Below are 22,462 nucleotides of genomic sequence, written 5' to 3' on the forward strand. Positions count from 1 at the left end.
GTATTATTCTTAGGTCTATCTTATGAATGATTAAACCAAAGAAGAGAATTATGATACATATAAGAATGAAAACCAAATGATAGAGACAAGAGAGTGTTGAAGAAGACAACTGCTATAGTTAACAGCCTTCCTACATCTACTATATTAACAAAATTATTCTCTAATTTGATAAAGTTTAATAGCTTTCCAATAATGATAGGCTTTTCTACATGGATTACATTAACATTCTCTTTTCCCCATATAAATTCTCTGATGCTGACCTGTTTGAGCCAAATGTACTCCTATGTTTACATTCGTGAGAATTCCTTGTTGATAAGGGATGAGTGACTAGAGAATGCTCTCTATAGTGATCCCAAAGAATCAGATCCTTCACGTATAAACTTGTGAGCCACGACTAAAGTCTATCCCACATTCCTTATATTCAAACGATTTCTCACTGATATGAATTCTCTGATGTTGCGTTAGTTGTGAACCACGAGTAAAAGCCTTCCCACATTCCTTACATTGATATGGTTTTTCACCAGTATGAATTCTCTGATGTCGAGAAAGATGTGAGCTCTGAGTAAAGGCCTTCCTACAGTGTTTGCATTCATAAGGCTTCTCACCAGTATGGATTCTCTGATGTAGAGTAAGTTGAGAACCATGACTAAAGGCCTTTCCACACTCTTTGCATTCATAGGGTTTTTCTCCAGTGTGAATTCGTTGATGTTGTGTCAGTTGTGAACCACGAATAAAGGCCTTCCCACAGTCCTTACACTGAAATGGTTTCTCACCAGTATGAATTCTCTGATGTTGTATAAGTAGTAAACCGCGAGCAAAGGCCTTCCCACATTCATTACATATGTAAGGCTTCTCACCAGTGTGAAGTCTCTGATGTTGAGAAAGATGTGAACTCTGAGTAAAGGCCATTCTACATTCTTTACATTCATAAGGCTTCTCACCAGTATGAATTCTTTGATGTTGAGTAAGCTGTGAGCCACGAATAAAAGATTTCCCACATTCCTTACATTCATAGGGTTTCTCCCCAGTGTGAATTCTCTCATGTTGAGTAAGTTCTGAGCCACGACTAAAAGTTTTTCCACATTCTTTACATTCGTAAGGTTTCTCACCGGTATGAATCCTCTGATGTCGAGTAAGGAGTGAGCCACGATTAAAGGCCTTTCCACATTCCTTACATTGATAGGGTTTCTCACCAGTATGAATTCTCTGATGTTGAGTAAGTTGTGAACCATGACTAAAGGTCTTTCCACATTCTTTACATTCATAGGGCTTTTCATTGGTATGAATTCTCTGGTGTTGAGTAAGTTGTGAACCACGGATAAAAGCCTTCCCACATTCTTCACATTTATAGGGTTTTTCACCAGTATGAATCCTCTGATGTTGCATAAGTAGTGAGCCCCGAATAAAGGCCTTTCCGCATTCTTTACATTCATATGGTTTTTCCCCGTTATGAATTTTCTGATGTTGAGAAAGCTGTGAGCCACAAATAAAAGCTTTCCCACACTCCTTACATTCATACGGTTTCTCACCAGTATGAATTCTCTTGTGGAGAACAAGTTGTGAAAGCTGTGTAAAGACCTTTCTACATTCTTTACATTCATAGAGCTTCTCACCAGTGTGAAGTCTCTGGTGCAAAGTAAGCTGTGAGTTCTGAGTAAAGGCCTTTCCACATTCTTTACATTCATAAGGTTTCTCACCAGTATGGACTTTTTGATGTCGGGTCAGTTGTGAGCTACGAATAAAGGCTTTCCCACATTCTTCACATTTATATGGTTTTTCACCAGTGTGAATTCTATGATGTAAAATAAGTTGTGAACTTTGAGTAAAGGCCCTCCCACATTCCTTGCATGCATAGGGTTTCTCACCAGTATGAAGTCTCTGATGAAGACTGAGTTGTGAATCACGACTAAAGGCCTTCCCACATTGCTTACATTCATAGGGTTTTTCACCAGTATGAATACTCTGATGTTGAGTTAGGTGTGAGGCTCGTCTGAAAGCTTTCCCACATTCCTTACATTTATAGGGTTTCTCAGTAGAATGACATCTCAGATTTTGAGATAAATAAGTATGTTGGTTGAATATGGACATTTTTTCATATGTGATCATCCGTTGCCTCAAATATTCCTTCTGATTTTCTTGTTGCTTCTGTACCTTGCCTTTAACTTCTAAATAATCTCTGAAATTGGACTCTTCAAGATTACAGTTTTCAAGCCTTTCACTCATTTCCCATTGGGATAATTCTGTTTCATAAGGATCCTTTTTTGGAGATAAGTCTTTACTTGCACAACATAAAGGAAAGTCTGAAAAATAAGAGAACATAAAAATATTGAGGAGAAATACAACTTCTATAGCAGAGACAAAAAATAGGAAAATGTTACCCCTAAGAAACAACAAGCATACATACGTGTTTAAAATATTGTTTAACATTACCTATAATAATACCTACCTTTCACATCACAGCCTACTACACATATATATAATTTCAAAAAACAATATCTACTGTTTTCTATTCTATTTTCCATTATTCTACTGTTTTCTAAATCTCTGTGTCTCTCTCACATATCCACCCACTCACACACCCAGTCAAAACCCACTAAACTGATTTCATGGTGCAGTAATATTTCTATTTAGAATTTAAAAAATATATATTAGTTTAGAATCATCTCATATATTAGCATGTAAAAAGAGCACTTGAGAAATCAGAGAATAATGAAAATTCACCTAAGAAGATAAGGGAAGAGATTAAGAAAAAATTTTAAGTCAGTAGTTCTCAATCATTGGTGGGAATCAAAACTCCTTGGGGAGCTTTTTATAATTGTAGATGTCCAGATAGTACACCAGAAACAGAAAAAGTGAAACAGAAAAAGAGCAAGGACATCTTTACTTTTCATACTTTCGACCAACTGATTGAGATTCAGATTCAGATCATGATTTGCTATATCTGCTTAAACCTTTTTAATAGCTTCCAGATGAAACAGAATAAAACCCAAATTCTTCCATTATTTTGACCTTTCCCCCTGTCAATTGTCTGGTCCCTGTCTATGTGTCTGATTCCCCCCATGAGCTTTCTCAGGTTTGCTCATTATCTGTCCAACTAGCTTCCTTTCAACTCTGAAAAAGTCATAAGGCCTTTTTCAACTTACAGTTATTCAGGGACTGCTCTGTATGAGACTGTGCAAACTTGCTCTTTCTCATTTTCAGGTCTCAATTATCAGTTCCTAAATCATAAATATACATTTCTGGGAATTTAGGTAATTTAGACTAACCTTCCTGATGATAGCAAGTATACAGACTGGACAAATTATAAAAGGTACCTGACTGAAGGCATTGGAAAGTTAACACATAATTAAAGAGTTGGGTGAGCTAAAATTTGAAAAACATGAAAAGTCAAAGAAATGAGTCCAACATATGGGTCCACTTTTCCTTTAAGGGAAGTCTCACAATTCTATAAAAGGCAATTAAGAGGAGAAAAAACCTAAACAGTGTTTTGGAATGTCTCACAAGGTTGGGCAACAGTAATGGGAGAACAGGGCCTTCCATAAACTCTCCATACTTTTGGCAGGGAACCCTAAGGGCTACAATGAGGAATAAGGGAGCAACAGCAGAGCATCCTGGGGAGAAGCTGAAGCCAGAATCACCTTTGAATCATCTCAAATAAAAACATTTGGATTAAGGTGATTTAAAACTGTTTGCCGGCCGGGCGCGGTGGCTCACGCCTGTAATCCTAGCTCTCTGGGAGGCCGAGGTGGGCGGATCGTTTGAGCTCAGGAGTTCGAGACCAGCCTGAGCAAGAGCGAGACCCCATCTCTACTAAAAAAAATAGAAAGAAATTATATGGACAGCTAAAAATATATAGAGAAAAAATTAGCCGGGCATGGTGGTGCATGCCTGTAGTCCCAGCTACTCGGGAGGCTGAGACAGGAGGATCCCTTGAGCCCAGGAGTTTGAGGTTGCTGTGAGCTAGGCTGACGCCACGGCACTCACTCTAGCCCGGGCAACAAAGTGAGACTCTGTCTCAAAAAAAAAAAAAATAAAAAAATAAAACTGTTTGCCATAGCAAACTTAAATCTTTATTGGAGATACATAATGTTATCCAAGGCCTCAAATTATTTTGCAATTTTTCTTTGCAATATCTAGAACTCAGTAAAAACCAGGTGAATGAAGGCACAAGACAACTGAATCACAGAACATACAAAAGAAACAGACCTATAAGGATTCAAGTCATGTATCCAACATCACTACACTTATATCACTCTTCAATACCCTTGTGCTGTCCCTTTGTAATCTAACCTTTTCCCACCGTAGGGGTAGATGCCTCGAAACCATCAATCTAGGGCTTCCTCATCACTTCCTTAAGGATGGAAACAAAAGAGCATTCATACATATATACCTCTCTAAATGCCTTGCCCCTTACATACTGTTTCCCAGGTACTAGGCATGGTTGTGTTCTTTAGCTCTCTCTACACTTTTCAAACAAGATACTGTTGTTTTTGCTTACTTATCCTTACTTCACAGTTACCTTTGTCTTACGTCGTCTCCTATTTACTCATCTATTTGAGGCCAACTCTATGTATTCATCCCAGAAGAATATCTTTATCATTTCCCAGGCATTAATACAGGTATAAAACATGAAAGGTTTCTATAATCTTACAGAATGTTAGGGATGTTGGAGAAGAAAAAATTAATTATTTAATATAAGGGAAGGAGTCTACAGTGATATAGTTCTAGGAATTATATAAAAAAGAATATTTTAGTTGGAAAGACAGACCAAGGAACAGAACACAAAAAGTCTCATACACCGCTGGGAATACAAAAGAGTACAACCACAAAAAGTTTGGTAGTTTCTTAAAGTTAAACATACATTTAGCATTTGGTCCGGTAGTTAAATTAGTAGGTAATTATACTGATGTTCACAGAAACATCTGTACACCAAAGATTACAGCAGCTTTATCCATAATTGCTCCAAATGGAAACAACCAGATATCCCTCAAAGGTGACTGAATCAACTTTTGGTACTTCCAGACACTGGAACACTACCCAGCAATAGAAGGAAACTATTGACTCATGCATCAATATGGATAAATCTTAAATGTATTTTGTTAAGTGAAAAAAGCCAGACCCCAAAGGCTACATATTTTGATTCTATTTATATGACATTCTTGAAAAAGCAAAACTAGGGGGATGAAAAATAGGTGATTAGTTTTCATAGGTTGGTGAGGGCGGAAGGGGTTGACAACAAAAAAAGGCATGAGGGAATTCGGGGGGTAAAAATATTATGACTGTGATAGTGGGTGAATATACTTGAAATGTGAATGGTGCAACAGATTTCCTGAAGAACACCAATAAATGATGGGTTAAACATGACAAACATCCATTGAAAAGTATAGTCAAGCTTAAAAAAAGAAATAAAAGTCCATGGGGACCTCAATGAAGTGAAAACGGGAAACTAAAAAGGTGAACATGCTCTGAAATTTGAGCTACCCTCAGGACATCTGCTGGCTTCAATTGCCTAAGGTTGTAACTTAATGGTCTGAGAAACTCCAAGACAAGACCTTGTACTCACAAAAGAGCATGGTTTAGAAATAAACCTCTTAACAAAATAGGAACTATTCAAAGCCTAAAGTTCAGGTAAAGGAAAATTTTTAAAAATTAGTCAAAAGATCTGAATAGACATTTCTTAAAAGAAGACATACAAATGGCCAACAGATAAATGAAAAAAATGTTCAATATCACTAATCATCAAGGAAAATGCCAATCAAAACTACAATGTGATATCATCATACCACAGTTAGAATGGCTACTAAAAAGACAAAACATAACAAATACTGACAAGAATGTGGATAAAGGGAAACTTATACACTGTTGGTGGGAATATAAATTACTACAGTCGTTATGGGAAACAGTATGGAGGTTCCTCAAAAAATTAAAAATAGAACTATGATATGCTCCAACAATCCCATTACTGGGCACATATTCAGAGGAAATGAAATCAGAATGTCAAAGAGATATGTACACTTCCATGTTTATTGCAGTACTATTCACAATAGCCACAATATGGAATCAAACTAAGTGTCCAACAGGAGATAGATTTTAAAAACATGGTATATATGCACAATGGAATATTATTCAGCCATAAAAATGAACAAAATTCTGTCATTTGTGACAACATAGATGAATCCAGAGAACATTATATTAAGCGAAATAAGCCAACAGGAAAATACCATATGATCTCATTCATATGTTAAACCTAAAAAAGTTGATCTATATAAGTAGAGAGTAGAATAGTGGTTACTAGAGGCGGTGGTGAGGGGACTGCAGAGAGACTGGTCAATGGATACAAAGCTACAATTAGGAATAAATTCTGTTGTTCTATTGCATTATAGGGTGACTACAGTCAATGAAAATATAATGTGTATGTTAAAATAGTAAGAAGAGAGGATTTTGAACGTTCTAACCACAAAGAAATAACAAGTGTTTGAGGTGACAGATGTGCTAATTACCCTGATTTGATCATTACACAATGTATATACGTACATTACACTGTACCCCATAAATATGTACAATGATGTGTCAATTAAAAATAAACATTTTTTAAAAAAGTGCTTATGAGAAAAACCTATATACAACTCATTAGTAAATTAGAACTAGATGAAAAAAATAATGATCTGTGAAGATAACATATCTGTGTGAACAGCAATAACTACATAAAAATTTTAGATTTGAGTTAAACGTTTATGCTTCTAAAAGGCAATAGATACTGATGACTGATGATGGTCATTTGTATCTGTTGGCTATTGTATCTATTGTATCTAATGGTCAAGGCAATAGATACCAATGACTGATGGTATTACTGGAAAGATAATCCAAACACCTAAAGAATATATCATTCCAACCATACATAACTACTGTTGAACATTTAAAAAGATGGAAATCTACCCTAGTCATTTTGTAAAGTTAAATTAACTCACATAACAAAATTGGACAAAGAGACCTTAAGAAAGCTAAGCCAATCTCATGAACAAACATAGGGAAATTTTTTTTTTTTTTTTTTTTTTTTTTTTGAGACAGAGTCTCACTTTGTTGCCCAGGCTAGAGTGAGTGCCGTGGCGTCAGCCTAGCTCACAGCAACCTCAAACTCCTGGGCTCAAGCGATCCTCCTGCCTCAGCCTCCCGAGTAGCTGGGACTACAGGCATGCGCCACTATGCCCGGCTAATTTTTCTATATATATATATTTTTTTTTAGTTGTCCATATAATTTTTTTCTATTTTTAGTAGAGACGGGGTCTCGCTCTTGCTCAGGCTGGCCTCGAACTCCTGACCTTGAGCGATCCACCCGCCTCGGCCTCCCAGAGTGCTAGGATTACAGGCGTGAGCCACCGCGCCCGGCCGACATAGGGAAATTTTTAAAACAAAATATTAGCAACATAGGATCTACTAGCTGTGTATTTAAGTAGTATCACATCATGATCATATAAGGTTTATGCCACAAATGCAGGAATAGTTCAACATCAGAAAGTCTATTTTCCCACATGAAGAATTTGAACAATAAAATATTAATAGGATTCTTTTAAGAAATTTGAAAAAATTAATATACTTTAAGACCTTTTATTGAAAACTCTGTAAAACCAGAACGGCTCTTCCTTAACCTAATTAAGTGTATTTACCAGATGCCTATGGAAATATATGTAATAGTTAAACATTAGAAGGACTGACAATAAAGTTTCAAAAATGAAACTGTTTTCAAATTGTGCTAGAAGATCTACTAAATATAGGTTTTTTCTCTAAACGGTCCAAACAGAAAAGAGACAACAAATTGTATGTAGACAGCAAAACTGTCTACCTAGAAATACAATATCATCTCCTGAAAAACCATTAGTTCTATAAGGTTATCACCAGTTTACAGAAATCAATACTTGGTCATATATAACAGTATTAACCATTTAGAAAATGTTATAAAACAATATTCCTATCCATAGTATAGACAAAATTTATGAAGTACTGAGGAAACTGCTTAAGAAATGTATAAGACATTTTAAGAAAAAACAATGAAACTCTACAGAGAGCATAAAAAGAAAAACAGATTTAGCATGTTCAAAAATAGAAGGATTCAATATTGTTAATATGTAAATTATGCAACAGATTTCTTGAAAAACACCAATAAATGTTGGATAAAATATGACAATGTCTTTTTAAAAGTATACCAAGCTTAAAAGAAAGTATAGAAGATCCAAAGGTGCTAAAATGAAGAACCAGAAACTAAAGCAGTAAATATGCTCTGAAGTTACAACTATGCTCAAGATATTTGCTGACTTTAATTTCCCAGCTGTTTGTATCTTAATGGTCTGAAAAATTCAAGAGACAAGGCCTTGCACCCATAGAAGAGCAGGGATTAAGACTAAACCTCTCTATAAAATTGGAACTATCCAAGGCCTAAAATTCAGAAAAAGGAAAAAAAAAATCCATCCAACCTAAAAGGAAAATAACAAGGAATGTCTCAGTCTTGGCCTGGATGCCCAATGAAAAGGAGGAAAAATAAAGTGCTGTGGATAATTCATCATTACACAAGGGCCCCGATGCATGCAAGAAGAAGCAAAGTTAGACCTGTTCCCCAGAAACTGGAATTGTATGACACATAATATAACTGCAGGAAATACATGAAAATGTAAGATAAAAACAATGAAAAAGGGACCAGTTTAGAAAAAAAAAAATCTGGGAGAGAGGGAAAATATAAAAACTAGAAATGAAACAATAAAATCAATTACATTAAAATCTTAATGAAAAAAATCTTAAAAGCAGCCAGAGAAAATACAGATTACTTACAAAAGGAACAACAATGAAACAGATGTCAGACTTCTCAAGAGCAACAATAGAAGCCAGAAGACAGTGGAATAATATCTTCAGAGTGCTATGAAAAAGATAATAGTATAGCATTTTATACCCACTTAAATCATTAGGCAAGAATGACAGTGAAACAAGGTTACTTTACAACAAAAAAATAAAAACTTAGAGCACTTACTAACAATTAGCCTTCCCAGTGTATTTCATGATAAATAGAATGATCCCAGAAGGAATGTATGATAGAATAACATGCAAATAAAAGGATAATCATGTGAATAAATCCACAAGCAAACACTGTCATTATGAAACAAAAATTATGCCCATTTTGGAGGTTAAACAGAACTCTAAGATACAACAATAACATTAAATTGGAGAAATTTATCAAAGTTAATGCATTCTAATATCGTTTATATTATCTTGGGGGAAGATAGCCATGAATTTTTGCCTTTGCTAAATTAAGTATGTATCTGTAAAGTGACACAAGCAATAATGGTAATAATTAAAGTATCAAACAAGCAGAAATACCCTCAAAATATTTAAATTCACCAGTAATGGCAGAAAAGCTATTCCATTTTTTTATCTACAAAATGACAATGATATTTTTAAGTGATAATATCCACTGTTGGTAAAAGTATAAAAAGAGAGCACAGTTGCACATTGCTCGTACACTTCTGATAAGAATTCTGTGACAATGAATATATTATCTGACATAGGGATGTCAATTTCTCATCTCTCCTTAGAACTTCAATTCATTGCCCACAATGGTCACCAATCTATTTCATGGGAGATACTATCCTTCATAACTGTGTTATTCAACTTGTTGGCCTTGAAATCCTAGGGGTGTGGATAGGGCATACAGTTTATTCCAAGACTTCTGAAAAGCAGAATGAAAACCAAAAATTATATGTGGATTAAATAAATGTTTTAATATCCATTAAAATATCTAATATTCATTAAATATGTGTAATTTTCCAAACATTATGATTAATAAAAATTACAAAACTTCATTTCCATTAAAAGGAATTAGGTGCATATGATAAAAATTTAAAGATAATCTTTAAAAGTATATAAATACTGTATGATTTTATATATTAATACTTTTAGTCTTCTATACAAGCAAGGGGAAAATGGAGTTGCAAAAAAAACAAAACAAAACAAGACTGTATTCATCCTGATTAAGGAAAGACAATTATAAAAAAAGACCTAGAACATAAAAAGAGGAAACAAAAAGCATAAAATAGATGAGAAATAAATCCAAGCATATTGGTAATGACAATTAAATGAAGTGAACCTTCAAATTCAATAAAATAAATTCTCAGATAATACCATATTACAGTGGTTATCAAACATGTCTAAATATTTGAACTTAGGGACTTTAAAAACAAATAGTGGTACTTGCATCCCATGCTCAGAGATTATGATTTAATTGGTCTGAGGTGTGGCCTAGCCTCTGGAATTTTGTTTTTCTCTTTTTTTTTTTTTTGAGACAGAGTCTCGCTCTGTCACCCTGGGTAGAACATAATGACATCATCATAGCTCACTGCAACCTCAAACTCCTGGGCTGAAGTGATACTCCTGCCTCAGCCTCCCAAGTAGCTGGGACTACAGGCATGTGCCACAACGCCCGGCTAATTTTTCTAGTAGAGATGGGGTCTTCCTGTTGCTGAGGCTGGTCTTGAACTCCTGAGCTAAAGCAATCTTCCCGCCTCGGCCTCCCAGACTGGTGCTGGATTATAGGCCTGGGCCACTGTGCCTGGCCTCTGGAATTTTAAAAAGACGCCAGCTATTTCTAAAGTACATACAAATTTGGAAACCATTTCCACATTGTTTTCCAAAGTGATTATATCAATTGATACTGCCATCAGTAAGGTATACACAGACCACCTAAAAATAAAAAAAGCAGCTCCATGAGATATAATTCACACACTTAAGAGTTCAGTCATTTAAAGTGCAAAATTCAATGGCTTTTAATATATTCAGAGAGTTGTGCAACAATCACCACAATCTAATTTTTTAACATTTTATCACCCCAAAAGAAATGCTGTCTGTGCCTATTAGTAGTCACTTCTATTTCCGCACTTCCCATTCTCGCTTCCTGCCCCTCCCTCCCTGATCCCTGGTGCTGGGTAACCAGTTACCTTTCTGTCTCTATAGATTTGCCTGCTGATGACATTTCATATAAATACAGTCATACAATATGTAGCCTTTCGTGTCTGGTTTCTTTTCACTTTAAGGTTCATTCATGTGTAGCATGTATCAGAGCTTCATTCCTTTTTAATGCTGAATAATACTCCATTGTAAGAATATACCAAATTTTATTGATCCTTTCATGAGATGATGGACATTTGGGTTGTTAACCATTTTTTGGCTATTAGCAATAGCAAGGTATAGAGTACTTCTGCCTCTAAATGTTGGGAATGCTTGGCACTGTCAAACTTCTTAAATTTTGCCAATCTACTGCATATGAAATAATTATATTATTGTGGTTTTAATTTGCATTTCCTTTTCCTTGAACTGCCTGTAAATAAATATCTTTTACTGGATTTTTCAATATTGTTATTTACCTTTTTCTTATCAATCTGTAGAAGCTTTTTATATTCTGGATACTCATTCCATTGTTGCCTGTATGCATTGGAAATATCTTCACTCAATTCATGGCTTGTCTTTTACTGTCTTTATGATGTCTTTTGATAAACAGAATAATTTTCATACAGCCAAATTTGTCAGTCTTTTAATGATTATTTTTAAAAAAGAATAGAAAAAAATCTATTTCATTCTCTTTCAAATCTGTTCCTTTATGAAAATCTATTGTCATTTTTGTGATTTAATTTCTTTATTCTTTAAACATTTCACCAGTAGTTTATATCTACATCTAATCATTCCAATAATACAGATTTTTGCCATGTAATATGTTGCCGCTTCAAATTATCTATCACTCATCTGTGACCTATTTCCTGTGGGTTTGATGATCTTTGTGAGCTCACCTTTTGTTGATCTTAATTTGTGAGAATTCTAAAGGCCTCTTACTTTCCTCTGGAGAAAATTTGCATCTGCTTCAGACAGGAGTCAAAGGGTACCACTTTAGAGAATAAAATTTCAAGTCCTTTTTTTTTTATTCTCTCTCCATATTTCTTATTCTATTATTCACTTTTCTCTAAACATGTTTTTCTATTCCTCCTACAAAGTTAATGCCCACCCCAAGGCCTTGACATGTACTACTTCATCTGCCTAGAATACTGGTACCCCAGATATTGGCCTAATTCATGGCCTTACTTCAGTGAAATCTTTGTTCAAATATTACCTTTTTAGAAAGGCTATGCTAAAATCTACGTATATAAAACAGGCTACTCCCACTCCCCATTATTCTTTGCCTACCCTTCTTTACCTTTATTCATACTGCTTATCACTACCTGTTATTATTATATTTATATACATGCACATACATATACATATATTTTTGTTTCCTTATTTTGTATTTCTCCTGTTAGAATTTAAGTTTCAATACATTAGGAACATTATCTAAGAGATCATTATTTCTCCAATGTTTACTATAGTCCTTGGCACAGAACAGACCCTCAATAAATATATTTTGAATAAATGAACATATTTTAAAGAATGAAGACAATGATATCAGTCTAAATTTATAAAAGCAAAACAGTCTGCAAAGGAATTGACTCCCAAGTTTATGTAAAAGCACTGTCACTGGGGAAAAGGAAAAGCCATTCCTCCTTTGTTCTTTTTTTTTAAATCTCACACACAACATTTAATGCAAACCAAAAGTACGTCTCAGAGGGAGAGACAGTTCATTCTCTGTGAGTGGAGAAGACATTCCTCCTTTGAAAGTGAGAAGAATTATAAAAAAAAACCAACAGGGAAAGGAAGAAGTACGGATTAGGTGGGATTCCTTAGGGAGATCATGCTGAAAAGCCCGTGCTTTCCTTCTCAAGTCATAGGTCTTTTTTCTCACACAACTTGGGTCCCATAGGGGAGTATACCAATCAATAACTTCCTAAAGCTTTCAGAAGAAAAAAGGAATGAAGTATCAAGAGACAGTTATGTTCCAGTGATATGAGGCATACAAGGAATAAAGTGATCAATTAAGTGCGAAAATCACTCATTAAAGTTTTAACTGATACAGGTTCTGTCCCTTGTTAAAATACTCCAGGAAAAAAACCCATTAATTTCTTAGACAATCACAGGTTCATCCTCTGCTATTTTCCAATAAAAGATGATTCTAGCATATTCATTCAATGTAAAATTCTTAATATATAATATTCAACTACCAAGTATATATAAGCAAATGTATTTGTTGTTAAGTAATGGATTGTGTTTATGGATTTGAGTTATTAGTGAAATGCACTGATCCACTCCTATTCACTCTACAAATGATATAAGCTCTTCTGATCAGAAAAACCATACCTTTCTGCATCTATGTTTAAAATTTATGACTGGGCCTGTAAATTATTTAGAGTTCCTTCAGCAGATCTAAAGTGTAGCAATGTACAGCCTGTTTTTTCTGACAATATTCCAAGTGTCCCAGAATTCAAATCTAGTCCCTTGATCCACAAGGAAGATGGTAGGAAGACAGGTATTATAAAAAAGCATTAAGGCTTTTTGAAGGATGGAGAAGATAAAGGTGCCCTATGAGACTATGTCTACTTCCAGTAATTTCAAACCATTCCTTTAAGAATAAGAAATTCAGTTAATTACTTAAAAAGCATCTTTGAAATAATAGCAGAGAAACCAGTCATTCCAAAGGTAGACCCCAAAATACGAAGGGCAAATATCCTTACCTAGTGATACCAAGTTGCTGTAGTTCTCCAACATCACATCTCTATATAAATCCCTTTGAACAGAGTCCAGGCATTCCCATTCTTCCTGAGAGAAGTCAATAGCAACATCCCTGAACATCACTGATCTCTGAAATAACAAGCAAAATATTAGTTGTGGAAATAAAATATTTTTTCAATGGAGGGGGAGATGAAGGGGAATAGCCCACAAAGGAAGCAACAGAGCAAACAATGTGGGAAGTACAAACATGTTCCTGATTATTTCCATTGCTGTAGATATTTTTTGCATATAGAACATCTCATTATACAGATAAGTCTGGAATAATAAAGTAAATGGAATGCCCCAGTTAAAAGAAATAGCATACACAAGCATCCTGTACAATATGTATGTTGTATATCATAAATCTCAATAAATGTAAGTTTCCCTTTCTTCTCTATTTAAGGAGTAAGAAAAATAATTGGGAAAATTTTTCTATAAAATGTTATAAAACAATACTTGCATAAAATTAAAGAGTTTATTGAAGGCTTAGATTCATCATTATATCAGAGTACCATATTACATCATAAGCATTTTCCTTGTCACTAATAATTTAGTAAATATTTTATATAGCTTCTTATAATGAACATATCTGACTTAATAAGTGCTCATATTTAGCTATTTCAGGTTATACAAAAATCTCATAGGTATTTCTTAGTTCTCAGAGTTTGTAATTCTCAACAACCCACACAGGTGAATGATGATCTTTCTTGTTACTATTCATCACTCGTAAATATAACTTTTCCTTGTTCTAAGCAATAGAAACACGGAAAAGATAATCCAAACTTACACATTCAAGATCAGCACATAATGTTGAATCTCAAAATGATCCATAGTGTTGGTATTTCTCAATCATGCATTCCTGGGGAAGATCTCTGATCTCTCTCTATTCAGTCGCTAATCGTGTTCCTAATCTTAAAAGCTCATAAAGCATAGCTCTTGCCACATATTGAGAATGAGCGTAGTCAAGACCAACTCCAATCTTGACTAACTGGAAAACTTAGGTCTAAAGAGAAGTTAACATTTTTTTTTTATGTGTGGTGCCATCCTTCTCTATCTTATAACATCAGAGAAATCTGCTTTTGGTACATCAGTGTTCCTAGCCATAGATGCTGAATAGATTGTTAAATAAGCATGTGAATATAGGTTAGATAGGAAAGACACACTAGAGAAAGACACTATCATTTACAAGAATAGGATAAACGGGGGAGCACATTCCTGAGTGTAGTCAGTTAGGAAGGAAGCTTCAGGAATAGGGAATACAAACACACACATACCCTATAAAAAAGTAACTGAAGGGGGCACAAAGAAACATCAATTCACCTGAGCCATGATTTTTAGAGCTGCAAGAAATGATCAGTCCTCTTCTGGGTTCCTATCTTAGAGAAGCAGAGTAGGAGAAGGGAGTGATGGGGAGGAGAAAACAGAACCATGAGATCAGGCTTTTTGCATAGCAACAAATGATGAAGTTAGAATTACCTTTATTGCATTATTCCTCCCTTCTCTTGCTCCCAACCCAAAACACATACTAAGGGGGATAGAACAGAGGTGGTGGTTCTTATCCCAGTCAAACTCAATGCTCCCTATATACAAAAAGAAATGAAACTCATAGATATCATAATATATAGATGTCAAAACTGGAGCTAGTGAACAACTTACTATTTCAATATATTAATGATCATACACAACTACATTAGAATGTACAAATAATTAAATGCTTATGCTTACTATTTATAGTGAACAAATTGAGATTCATAAAATGGCCATATTGAACTAAATATTGTTGATATCTTTTATTTATATTTGAAATTTTGAAATACAGGCTACATATATTTGTGTTTCTGTTCATGTGTATGTGTAGAATAAACAGAAATACATTATCTACAAATGAAGGTTTCTGTAAGTATTGCTAATTGGCAAGTCAAATATTGCAATTAGTATTGCTGTCAGTACCGTGACTTTTTGAAATGGTTAAAAATACTTCAGTATTTAAACAAAGTATAATCTTTTCTCAATCAAGCCACAGCTGCATTCCTGGAAGATGCACCTATAATAATAGTAAAACCACCCAATAACAGGAAAATAGATAAATTCAGCAATTTGAAAAAACCATGCAAAAAATGATTTACGTGTGAAGTTCTAGACCCAGATAATATAACACATTCTTCCAGCTATGGTCCTCATTTTGCAAGTCACAAACAATTCTTTGTTATGCACTGGTGGTCAACTAGATCAGAAGTTGGTAAACTACTGTCCGCCAATTATGTTTGAAAATAAAATTTTATTGGAACACATCTATACTCCTTAATTTATATATTGCCTTTGAGTACTTTTACACTATGGCAGCAGAAAATGAATAGCTGCAACAGAGACCATGTAACACACAAAGCCCAAAATATTTACTGCTTAGCCCTTTATAGAAAAATCTGGGTAACCTCTAATCTAGATCCATGACCTCAGTCCTTCAAAAGCCAGAAGGCTTTATCCTCAACCCAGTTATTTTAACATCCAAAAGTACCCAGATATATTTCCAAACTATCCTGGGGAGAATCACTGCCCCTGCAGAGAATCACTGATATAGGCCCTCAATAAATATTTAATTGAAAATTCCACTTCTTCCACATGTAGAAATCTGCAATAGATAATTGTGCCCATCCTAACAACCTAAACATAATTCAGATAAGATGAAAACATCATAATTTCATTTAAATTCATCAGAGAGCTGAGGACGCAAAGAAATTTAAATAACCTAAACTCCAAAAAGTGCCAAGTTCTTCTTAAAAGACATATATATATGTATGCTCCCATCCATGGCAGTGCTTAAACTAAATTATATTAATAATAGTCCCACCATTCCAATAAAAAGGCAGTGACAAGTTCCAATGATACGCTCTTTACAAGAAACACACTTAAAATGTAAAGACATAGATGGGTTGAAAGTAAAATGGTAAGAAAAATATACCATACAAATACTAAGCATAAGTAAGCTTGTGTGCCTATAGTAATATAAGACAAAATAGACTTCAAGATACAGAGAAATTAGTACAAGAGACAGAGGATCGATTCATCAAGGAGACACAGCAATCCAAAATATGTACAGATTTAACAATAAAGCTTCAAAATATATGAAGCAAAAATTAACAGAATTGAAGAAAAAAGACAGAAACCCACAGAGTTGGAAATTTAACATCTTTTTGCTCAGTAATTGATTGAACAAGTAGACAGAAAAATCAGTAACAATATAAAGGAGTTATACACCACTATATCAAGTACCTTGACCTAATTGATACACATATAGAATACCACACCCAATTCTCAACAGCTGAGCTGAGCTGGAGAGCACTGAGCTGCAAGGTATCAGAATAGCTGATTAAGACAACAAGCGTTTAATGACTTACTTATCACTTAACATAAGAGGCTAACCTAGAGAAAGCGCTGAGTCCTCCACTGTTTCGCTTCCCCGCATAGAACAGCACAAGGTCAGGTGGATCAGTGCAGACGTGGGAAATCACCTCACTGCTGAGGGAACACAGAACAAAAGGCTCCTGTTATTTTATGGATTGGGAGCAGGAGACAGGAAGATGAGGGAAGGGCTAGGAGTAGAAAACTACTGAATAGTAAGTCAGAGTAGAGAAAAATTGTCTTCAAGGTATTCCCTCCACCTTCCTAAATAAGGATGTCTTGGCAGAGGCGTCTGATGAAGAGGCCTCCCAATGGAGGTACCTGGGCTAGGAATGTAAATATACATAAAAGCATGGCTGGTGTGGGAGGCCTGAGTCCTGGACTGCAACTCCTTTTGGAGACTACAATGCACTAGATGTGCACTAAGTCAGCTGTGGGGAGGCCAACTTTCCCCTGTGTGGCCTGCCAGGGTTGCTGCTGGTGAAGTCCAAGAGCTAACACATAGGATTTGGGCAGGAGACAGATTCTTCACTAACAACTGCACATGTAAAGGTCATCATAATAAACCAGATGCTGAGTCATAAAATAAGTGTCATTAAGTATTTAGGTTGGGCGCCGTGGCTCAGGCCTATAATCCTAGCACTCTGGGAGGCCGAGGCAGGCGGATGGTTTGAGCTCAGGAGTTCAAGACCAGCCTGAGCAAGAGCAAGACCCACCTCCCCTTCTTACTGAAAGAAAAACAGAAAGAAATTAGCTGGAAAATTAAAAATATATATAGAAGCCGGGCGCGGTGGCTCACGCCTGTAATCCTAGCACTCTGGGAGGCTGAGGTGGGCGGATCGTTTGAGCTCAGGAGTTCGAGACCAGCCTGAGCAAGATCGAGACCCCATCTCTACTAAAAAAATAGAAAGAAATTATATGGACAGCTAAAAATATATATAAAAAAAAAAATTAGCCGGGCATGGTGGTGCATGCCTGTAGTCCCAGCTACTCGGGAGGCTGAGACAGGAGGATCCCTTGAGCTCAGGAGTTTGAGGTTGCTGTGAGCTAGGCTGATGCCACGGCACTCACTCTAGCCTGGGCAACAGAGTGAGACTCTGTCTCAAAAAAAAAAAAAAAAAAAAAATATATATATATATATAGAAAAAAATTAGCCAGGCGGCATGGTGGCGCATGCCTGTAGTCCCAGCTACTCGGGAGGCCGAGACAGGAGGATTGCTTGAGCCCAGGTGTTTGAGGTTGCTGTGAGCTAGGCTGACGCCACGGCACTCTAGCCCGGGCAACAGAAGACTCTGTCTCAAAGAAAAAAAAAAAAAGGTATTTAAAAACTGAATTATACAGAGTATATTCTCTGCTCTTTGTCCATATATTGTTAAATTAGAAACTAATAACAAGAGGTTTAGAGGAATACCCAAATATTTGGAAATTAAACACACTTCTAAATAACCCATGGGTCAGAGAATAAATCACAAAAGACATTCATTAGAAAATATGTTGAACTGAGTGCCTATGGAAATGCACATCAAATTTTGAGGACTGCAGCAAAAGCAGTATTTAGAGGAAAATTTATAGTTCTAAATGCTTATATTAGAAAAATGATTTAGGCTCCCACCTTAAGAAACTGGAAAAAGAAGAGCAAATGAAGCTTAAAGTAAGAAGAAAACAAATAAGGAAAATAAGCACAAAATTCACAATATAAAATAAATTATAATAGAAAATATCAACAAACTAAAAAAGTAGTTCTTTCAAAAGATTAATATAATTTATAACCCCCTAGCAAGTTTATGAAGAAAAAAAATTACCAATACAACATTGGACTACAAATTTTATAGGCATTAAAAAGGATAACACAATTCTATGCCAATAAATTTGGCTATTTGAATGATATAGACAAATTCCCTAAAACAAAAATTGCCAAAAATCACACAGGAAGAAATAGAAAACATAAATTACCCCATAAATATTAAAGAAATTGAATTTGTAGTAAAAACAAACAAACAAACAAAAACTGCCCACAGAGAAGGCTCAGCTGGCTTTACCAGTAAACTCCATCAACATTTAAGGCAGACATAATACTATTCTTTCACAAACTTTTTCACAAAATAGAAAAAGGAAAAAGCACTGTTTTCTACATTTTGAGGCCAAATAACTATGATACTAAAAACCTGACAAAGATATTACAAGAAAAAGACTTACCGGTCAATATCCTCCATGAACATAGATACACAAAAATTTATAAAGTATTATCAAATTAATTCCATTTTACTCAGAGTTTCATGTAGAACTTATGCCAAAAGCACTAAAATAAACTAAAAGTAAGCCACTTCTACAAATTTGCCCCAGAGATAAACTTCCACAAATAGAAACTATATACACAGTTATTGATAACTGCATTATGTAATGGTAAAACATTGGAGAAAAACAAATACCCACCCATTGGAGACTGGTTAAACAGACTATTACACCCACACAATAGAACATACAGCTCTAAAAGGAAGTGAGGAAGATCTCTATAGGCTTCTATAGAGTGATCTCCAGGATATATAAGATGTGTGAAAATGAAAATAGAAACTACAGAATGGTGTACACAGAGTGCTCCCTTTTAATTAACAATGGAGAGAATAAGCCAGGTATGGTGGTGACACACACCTGTAGTTCCAGCTACTCAGAAGGCTGAGGCAAGAGGATCGCTTGAGCCCATAAGTTCGCCCCTGTACTCTAGCCTGGGAGACAGAGCAAGACCTCACCTTTAAGGGAAAAAAAAAAAAGAATGGAGAGAATGAAAATTGTACACATACACACACAAAAACACATACATAAACATATATATCATTTAAAAGAAAAATAGAAGAAAAAAACAGAAGTACAGGTAGTTATCTATATATCTATAAATGGAAGAAAGAAAAGGGTGGAAGGGACAGGAAAGTTTGCTCTCTTTATAGCTTTGATTTTGGAAATACGTAAATGTATTATGTAATTTTAAAACAAAATTAAATCAAACTGGAAGGAAAAGCAATCCCTTTCGTGGAAATGTGGAAAGCAAGATGAAACAAATGAGCCTGTGCCTCAAGTTAGTAGCTTAACCATATGAGACGTGTTATTTTACTGTATTAAAAACACAGTAATTTGATTCTAGATCCCTAGTGGGTTATATCCTATTAAACCCCAAGAGGTCTTGATTGTTTTTCTGTATTTATATGATTGATATTGTTATTTTGAAACTCTTTGTCTCTCTCAATTTCTAAAAGAAGGCAGAAAAGAGAGAAAAAGAAACAAAGAACAGATGGGACATATATAAAACAAATAGCAAGAGGATGGATTTGAACCAAACCATATCAATAATCCCACTAATTAAAAGATGGAAATTACCAAATCAGGTAAAAATACAAGACCTACAATATGCTGCCTACAAGAAATGCACTTGAAATATCAAAACACAATAGGTTAAAGATAAAAGGATTTTAAAAAGACACACAATGCCAACACTAATGAAAAGAAAGCTGGAGTGCCTACATGAAATAGCAGGCAAAGTAGATGTTGACAGCAATTAATATTACCAGGGATAAAGAAGACTATTTCCTAATGATAAAGGGGTCAATTCATCAGAAGGACATAAACTCTAAAACATTTATGTACCTGATAACAGAGCTTCAAAATACACGAAGCAGAAACTGATAGAAACTACAAGGAGAAAGAGATAAATCCAACAAATAGAAAATCAGTAAAGGTATAGAAGATTTAAATACCACTATCAACTTCCCTGACCTAGTTGACATTTATAGAACATTCCACCCAACAACAGCAGAATTAGTCTTTCCAAGTGCACATGGAAAATTTACTAAGATGTACCAAATTCTGCGTCATAAAACAAATCTTAATAAACTTAAAAGAACTCAAGTCATACAAAGTGTATTCTATAAACACAATGGAATGAAATCAGAAATCATTAATAAAAGATCTCTGGAAGATCCTCAAAATATTTGAAAACAAAATAACACACATAAAAATAACCCATAAATCAAAGAAGAAATCAAAAGAAAAATTAGAATTTTGAACTGAAGTCAGAATAAATGAAACAAGATTGGAAAGTGATAACTTTGAGTTGGGCACATGATAGTTCATTATATTTTTGTGTACATTTGAAAATTTCAATAAAAAGCTAAAAAAATAAAAACAAACAAACCAGAATGTTGCTGTGTCAGCAAAACCACAATGGAACTCTCCTTTTGAAATCCATGAGTTTCAAATCCATTCTTCCTATTGGGAAGCATCCATCACAACTGCATGTTTTCCTTGCTCCCAACCTACAAAAGATTGCCTTGCCCCTCCCATCAATTGAGAAGCCTTAGGTAGGAAATTTCAGAAAGAAAACAAAGATTGCTGTGTCCTAAAAAAGCAAACGCATTTCAGGAAACAAAGAGGAAACACTTACCTCAAACTTTGCTATTGAATGTTTAACAACAGCCATTCTTTTTTCTTCTGGAATCTACTCTCAGAAAAAGAAAATGAATGAGATACTAGGCCTTTCTTGCGGCATACTCTAAATTAGAACATACCCTCTTCCTGTACTCCTTTAACCTACCCCTCATTTAATATAAAAAGTCAGAAGGAAACTGAACAGTCCTGCACCTCTGTATCAGAAAGAAGGGCCAACGCCACAGCTGTCTTGGGCTAGAATTTATTTCTGGATTCAAAGCTGTCCACTGGAGACATGGCCCTACGGTAGAGTGCTACAGGTTCTGAACTGTGTGGCTGGTTCCTAAAGCACTCCCTCTGGAATAGTCCCACTCCTGGAATCCCATTACATTTCCAGTGTCCTATTTTGAAGGTACTATCAGCCCTAAAATTCTCATCTCAAGACCATTTCTGTGGCTCAGAAATAACTCCTATTCTTTACTCAGGGGCTCAAATTTCTAACTTAATTCCTGTTTGCCACTTCTTTGCATCCAATCCCCTTAAGGATACCTGGAAGCAGGTGAGAGGACATCAGGAGGCAGCAATGAACTTAAACTACAATTCCCAAGGTAAACCGAGGATGGATGCAGAAATGAAGCAATACAGACCATGTGTGAATGGGTGGCCACTGTGGTCAAAACAGAAAGAAGTCAAGTCCTTAAGTCCTCAAAGGAGCACACAAAGCCACATGGGATTTATGATCCATTGGCACACTCAGCCCCAGAATGAACCCCAGAAATATCAAAATGAAATTTTACTCCTGTATCCCACTAACTCCCATAAGGTCACAGTGTATAAAATATACAAATGACCACACAAAGTCACACACAATCACATTTCCACAGTAACACAGCCAGAGTCACAATCACCAAGTTATGTTACACTGTTAGTCTTAAACAAAATCCAAGCACAAGGCATACAATCAAATCCAAGCACCTTG

General features: G+C 35.3%; 1 protein-coding gene across 1 annotated transcript; it reads right to left on the reverse strand.

Annotated features, from left to right (window-relative positions):
* Window positions 1–369: 369 nt before the first annotated feature.
* On the reverse strand, window positions 370–21,549 carry LOC138374932 (zinc finger protein 420). The gene is made up of 5 exons (XM_069458141.1): window positions 21,500–21,549; window positions 17,089–17,184; window positions 14,989–15,044; window positions 13,632–13,758; window positions 370–2,300 (listed from the first exon to the last, which is right to left on the reverse strand). Exons 3-5 carry the CDS (start codon window positions 14,995–14,997, stop codon window positions 370–372), a joined length of 2,067 nt encoding a protein of 688 aa, XP_069314242.1. The 5' UTR covers window positions 14,998–15,044; window positions 17,089–17,184; window positions 21,500–21,549.
* Between the last annotated feature and the right edge of the window lie 913 nt (window positions 21,550–22,462).

This window comes from Eulemur rufifrons, chromosome 24 (genome assembly GCF_041146395.1).
Source record: "Eulemur rufifrons isolate Redbay chromosome 24, OSU_ERuf_1, whole genome shotgun sequence".
In the NCBI taxonomy this organism is placed as follows: domain Eukaryota; kingdom Metazoa; phylum Chordata; class Mammalia; order Primates; family Lemuridae; genus Eulemur; species Eulemur rufifrons.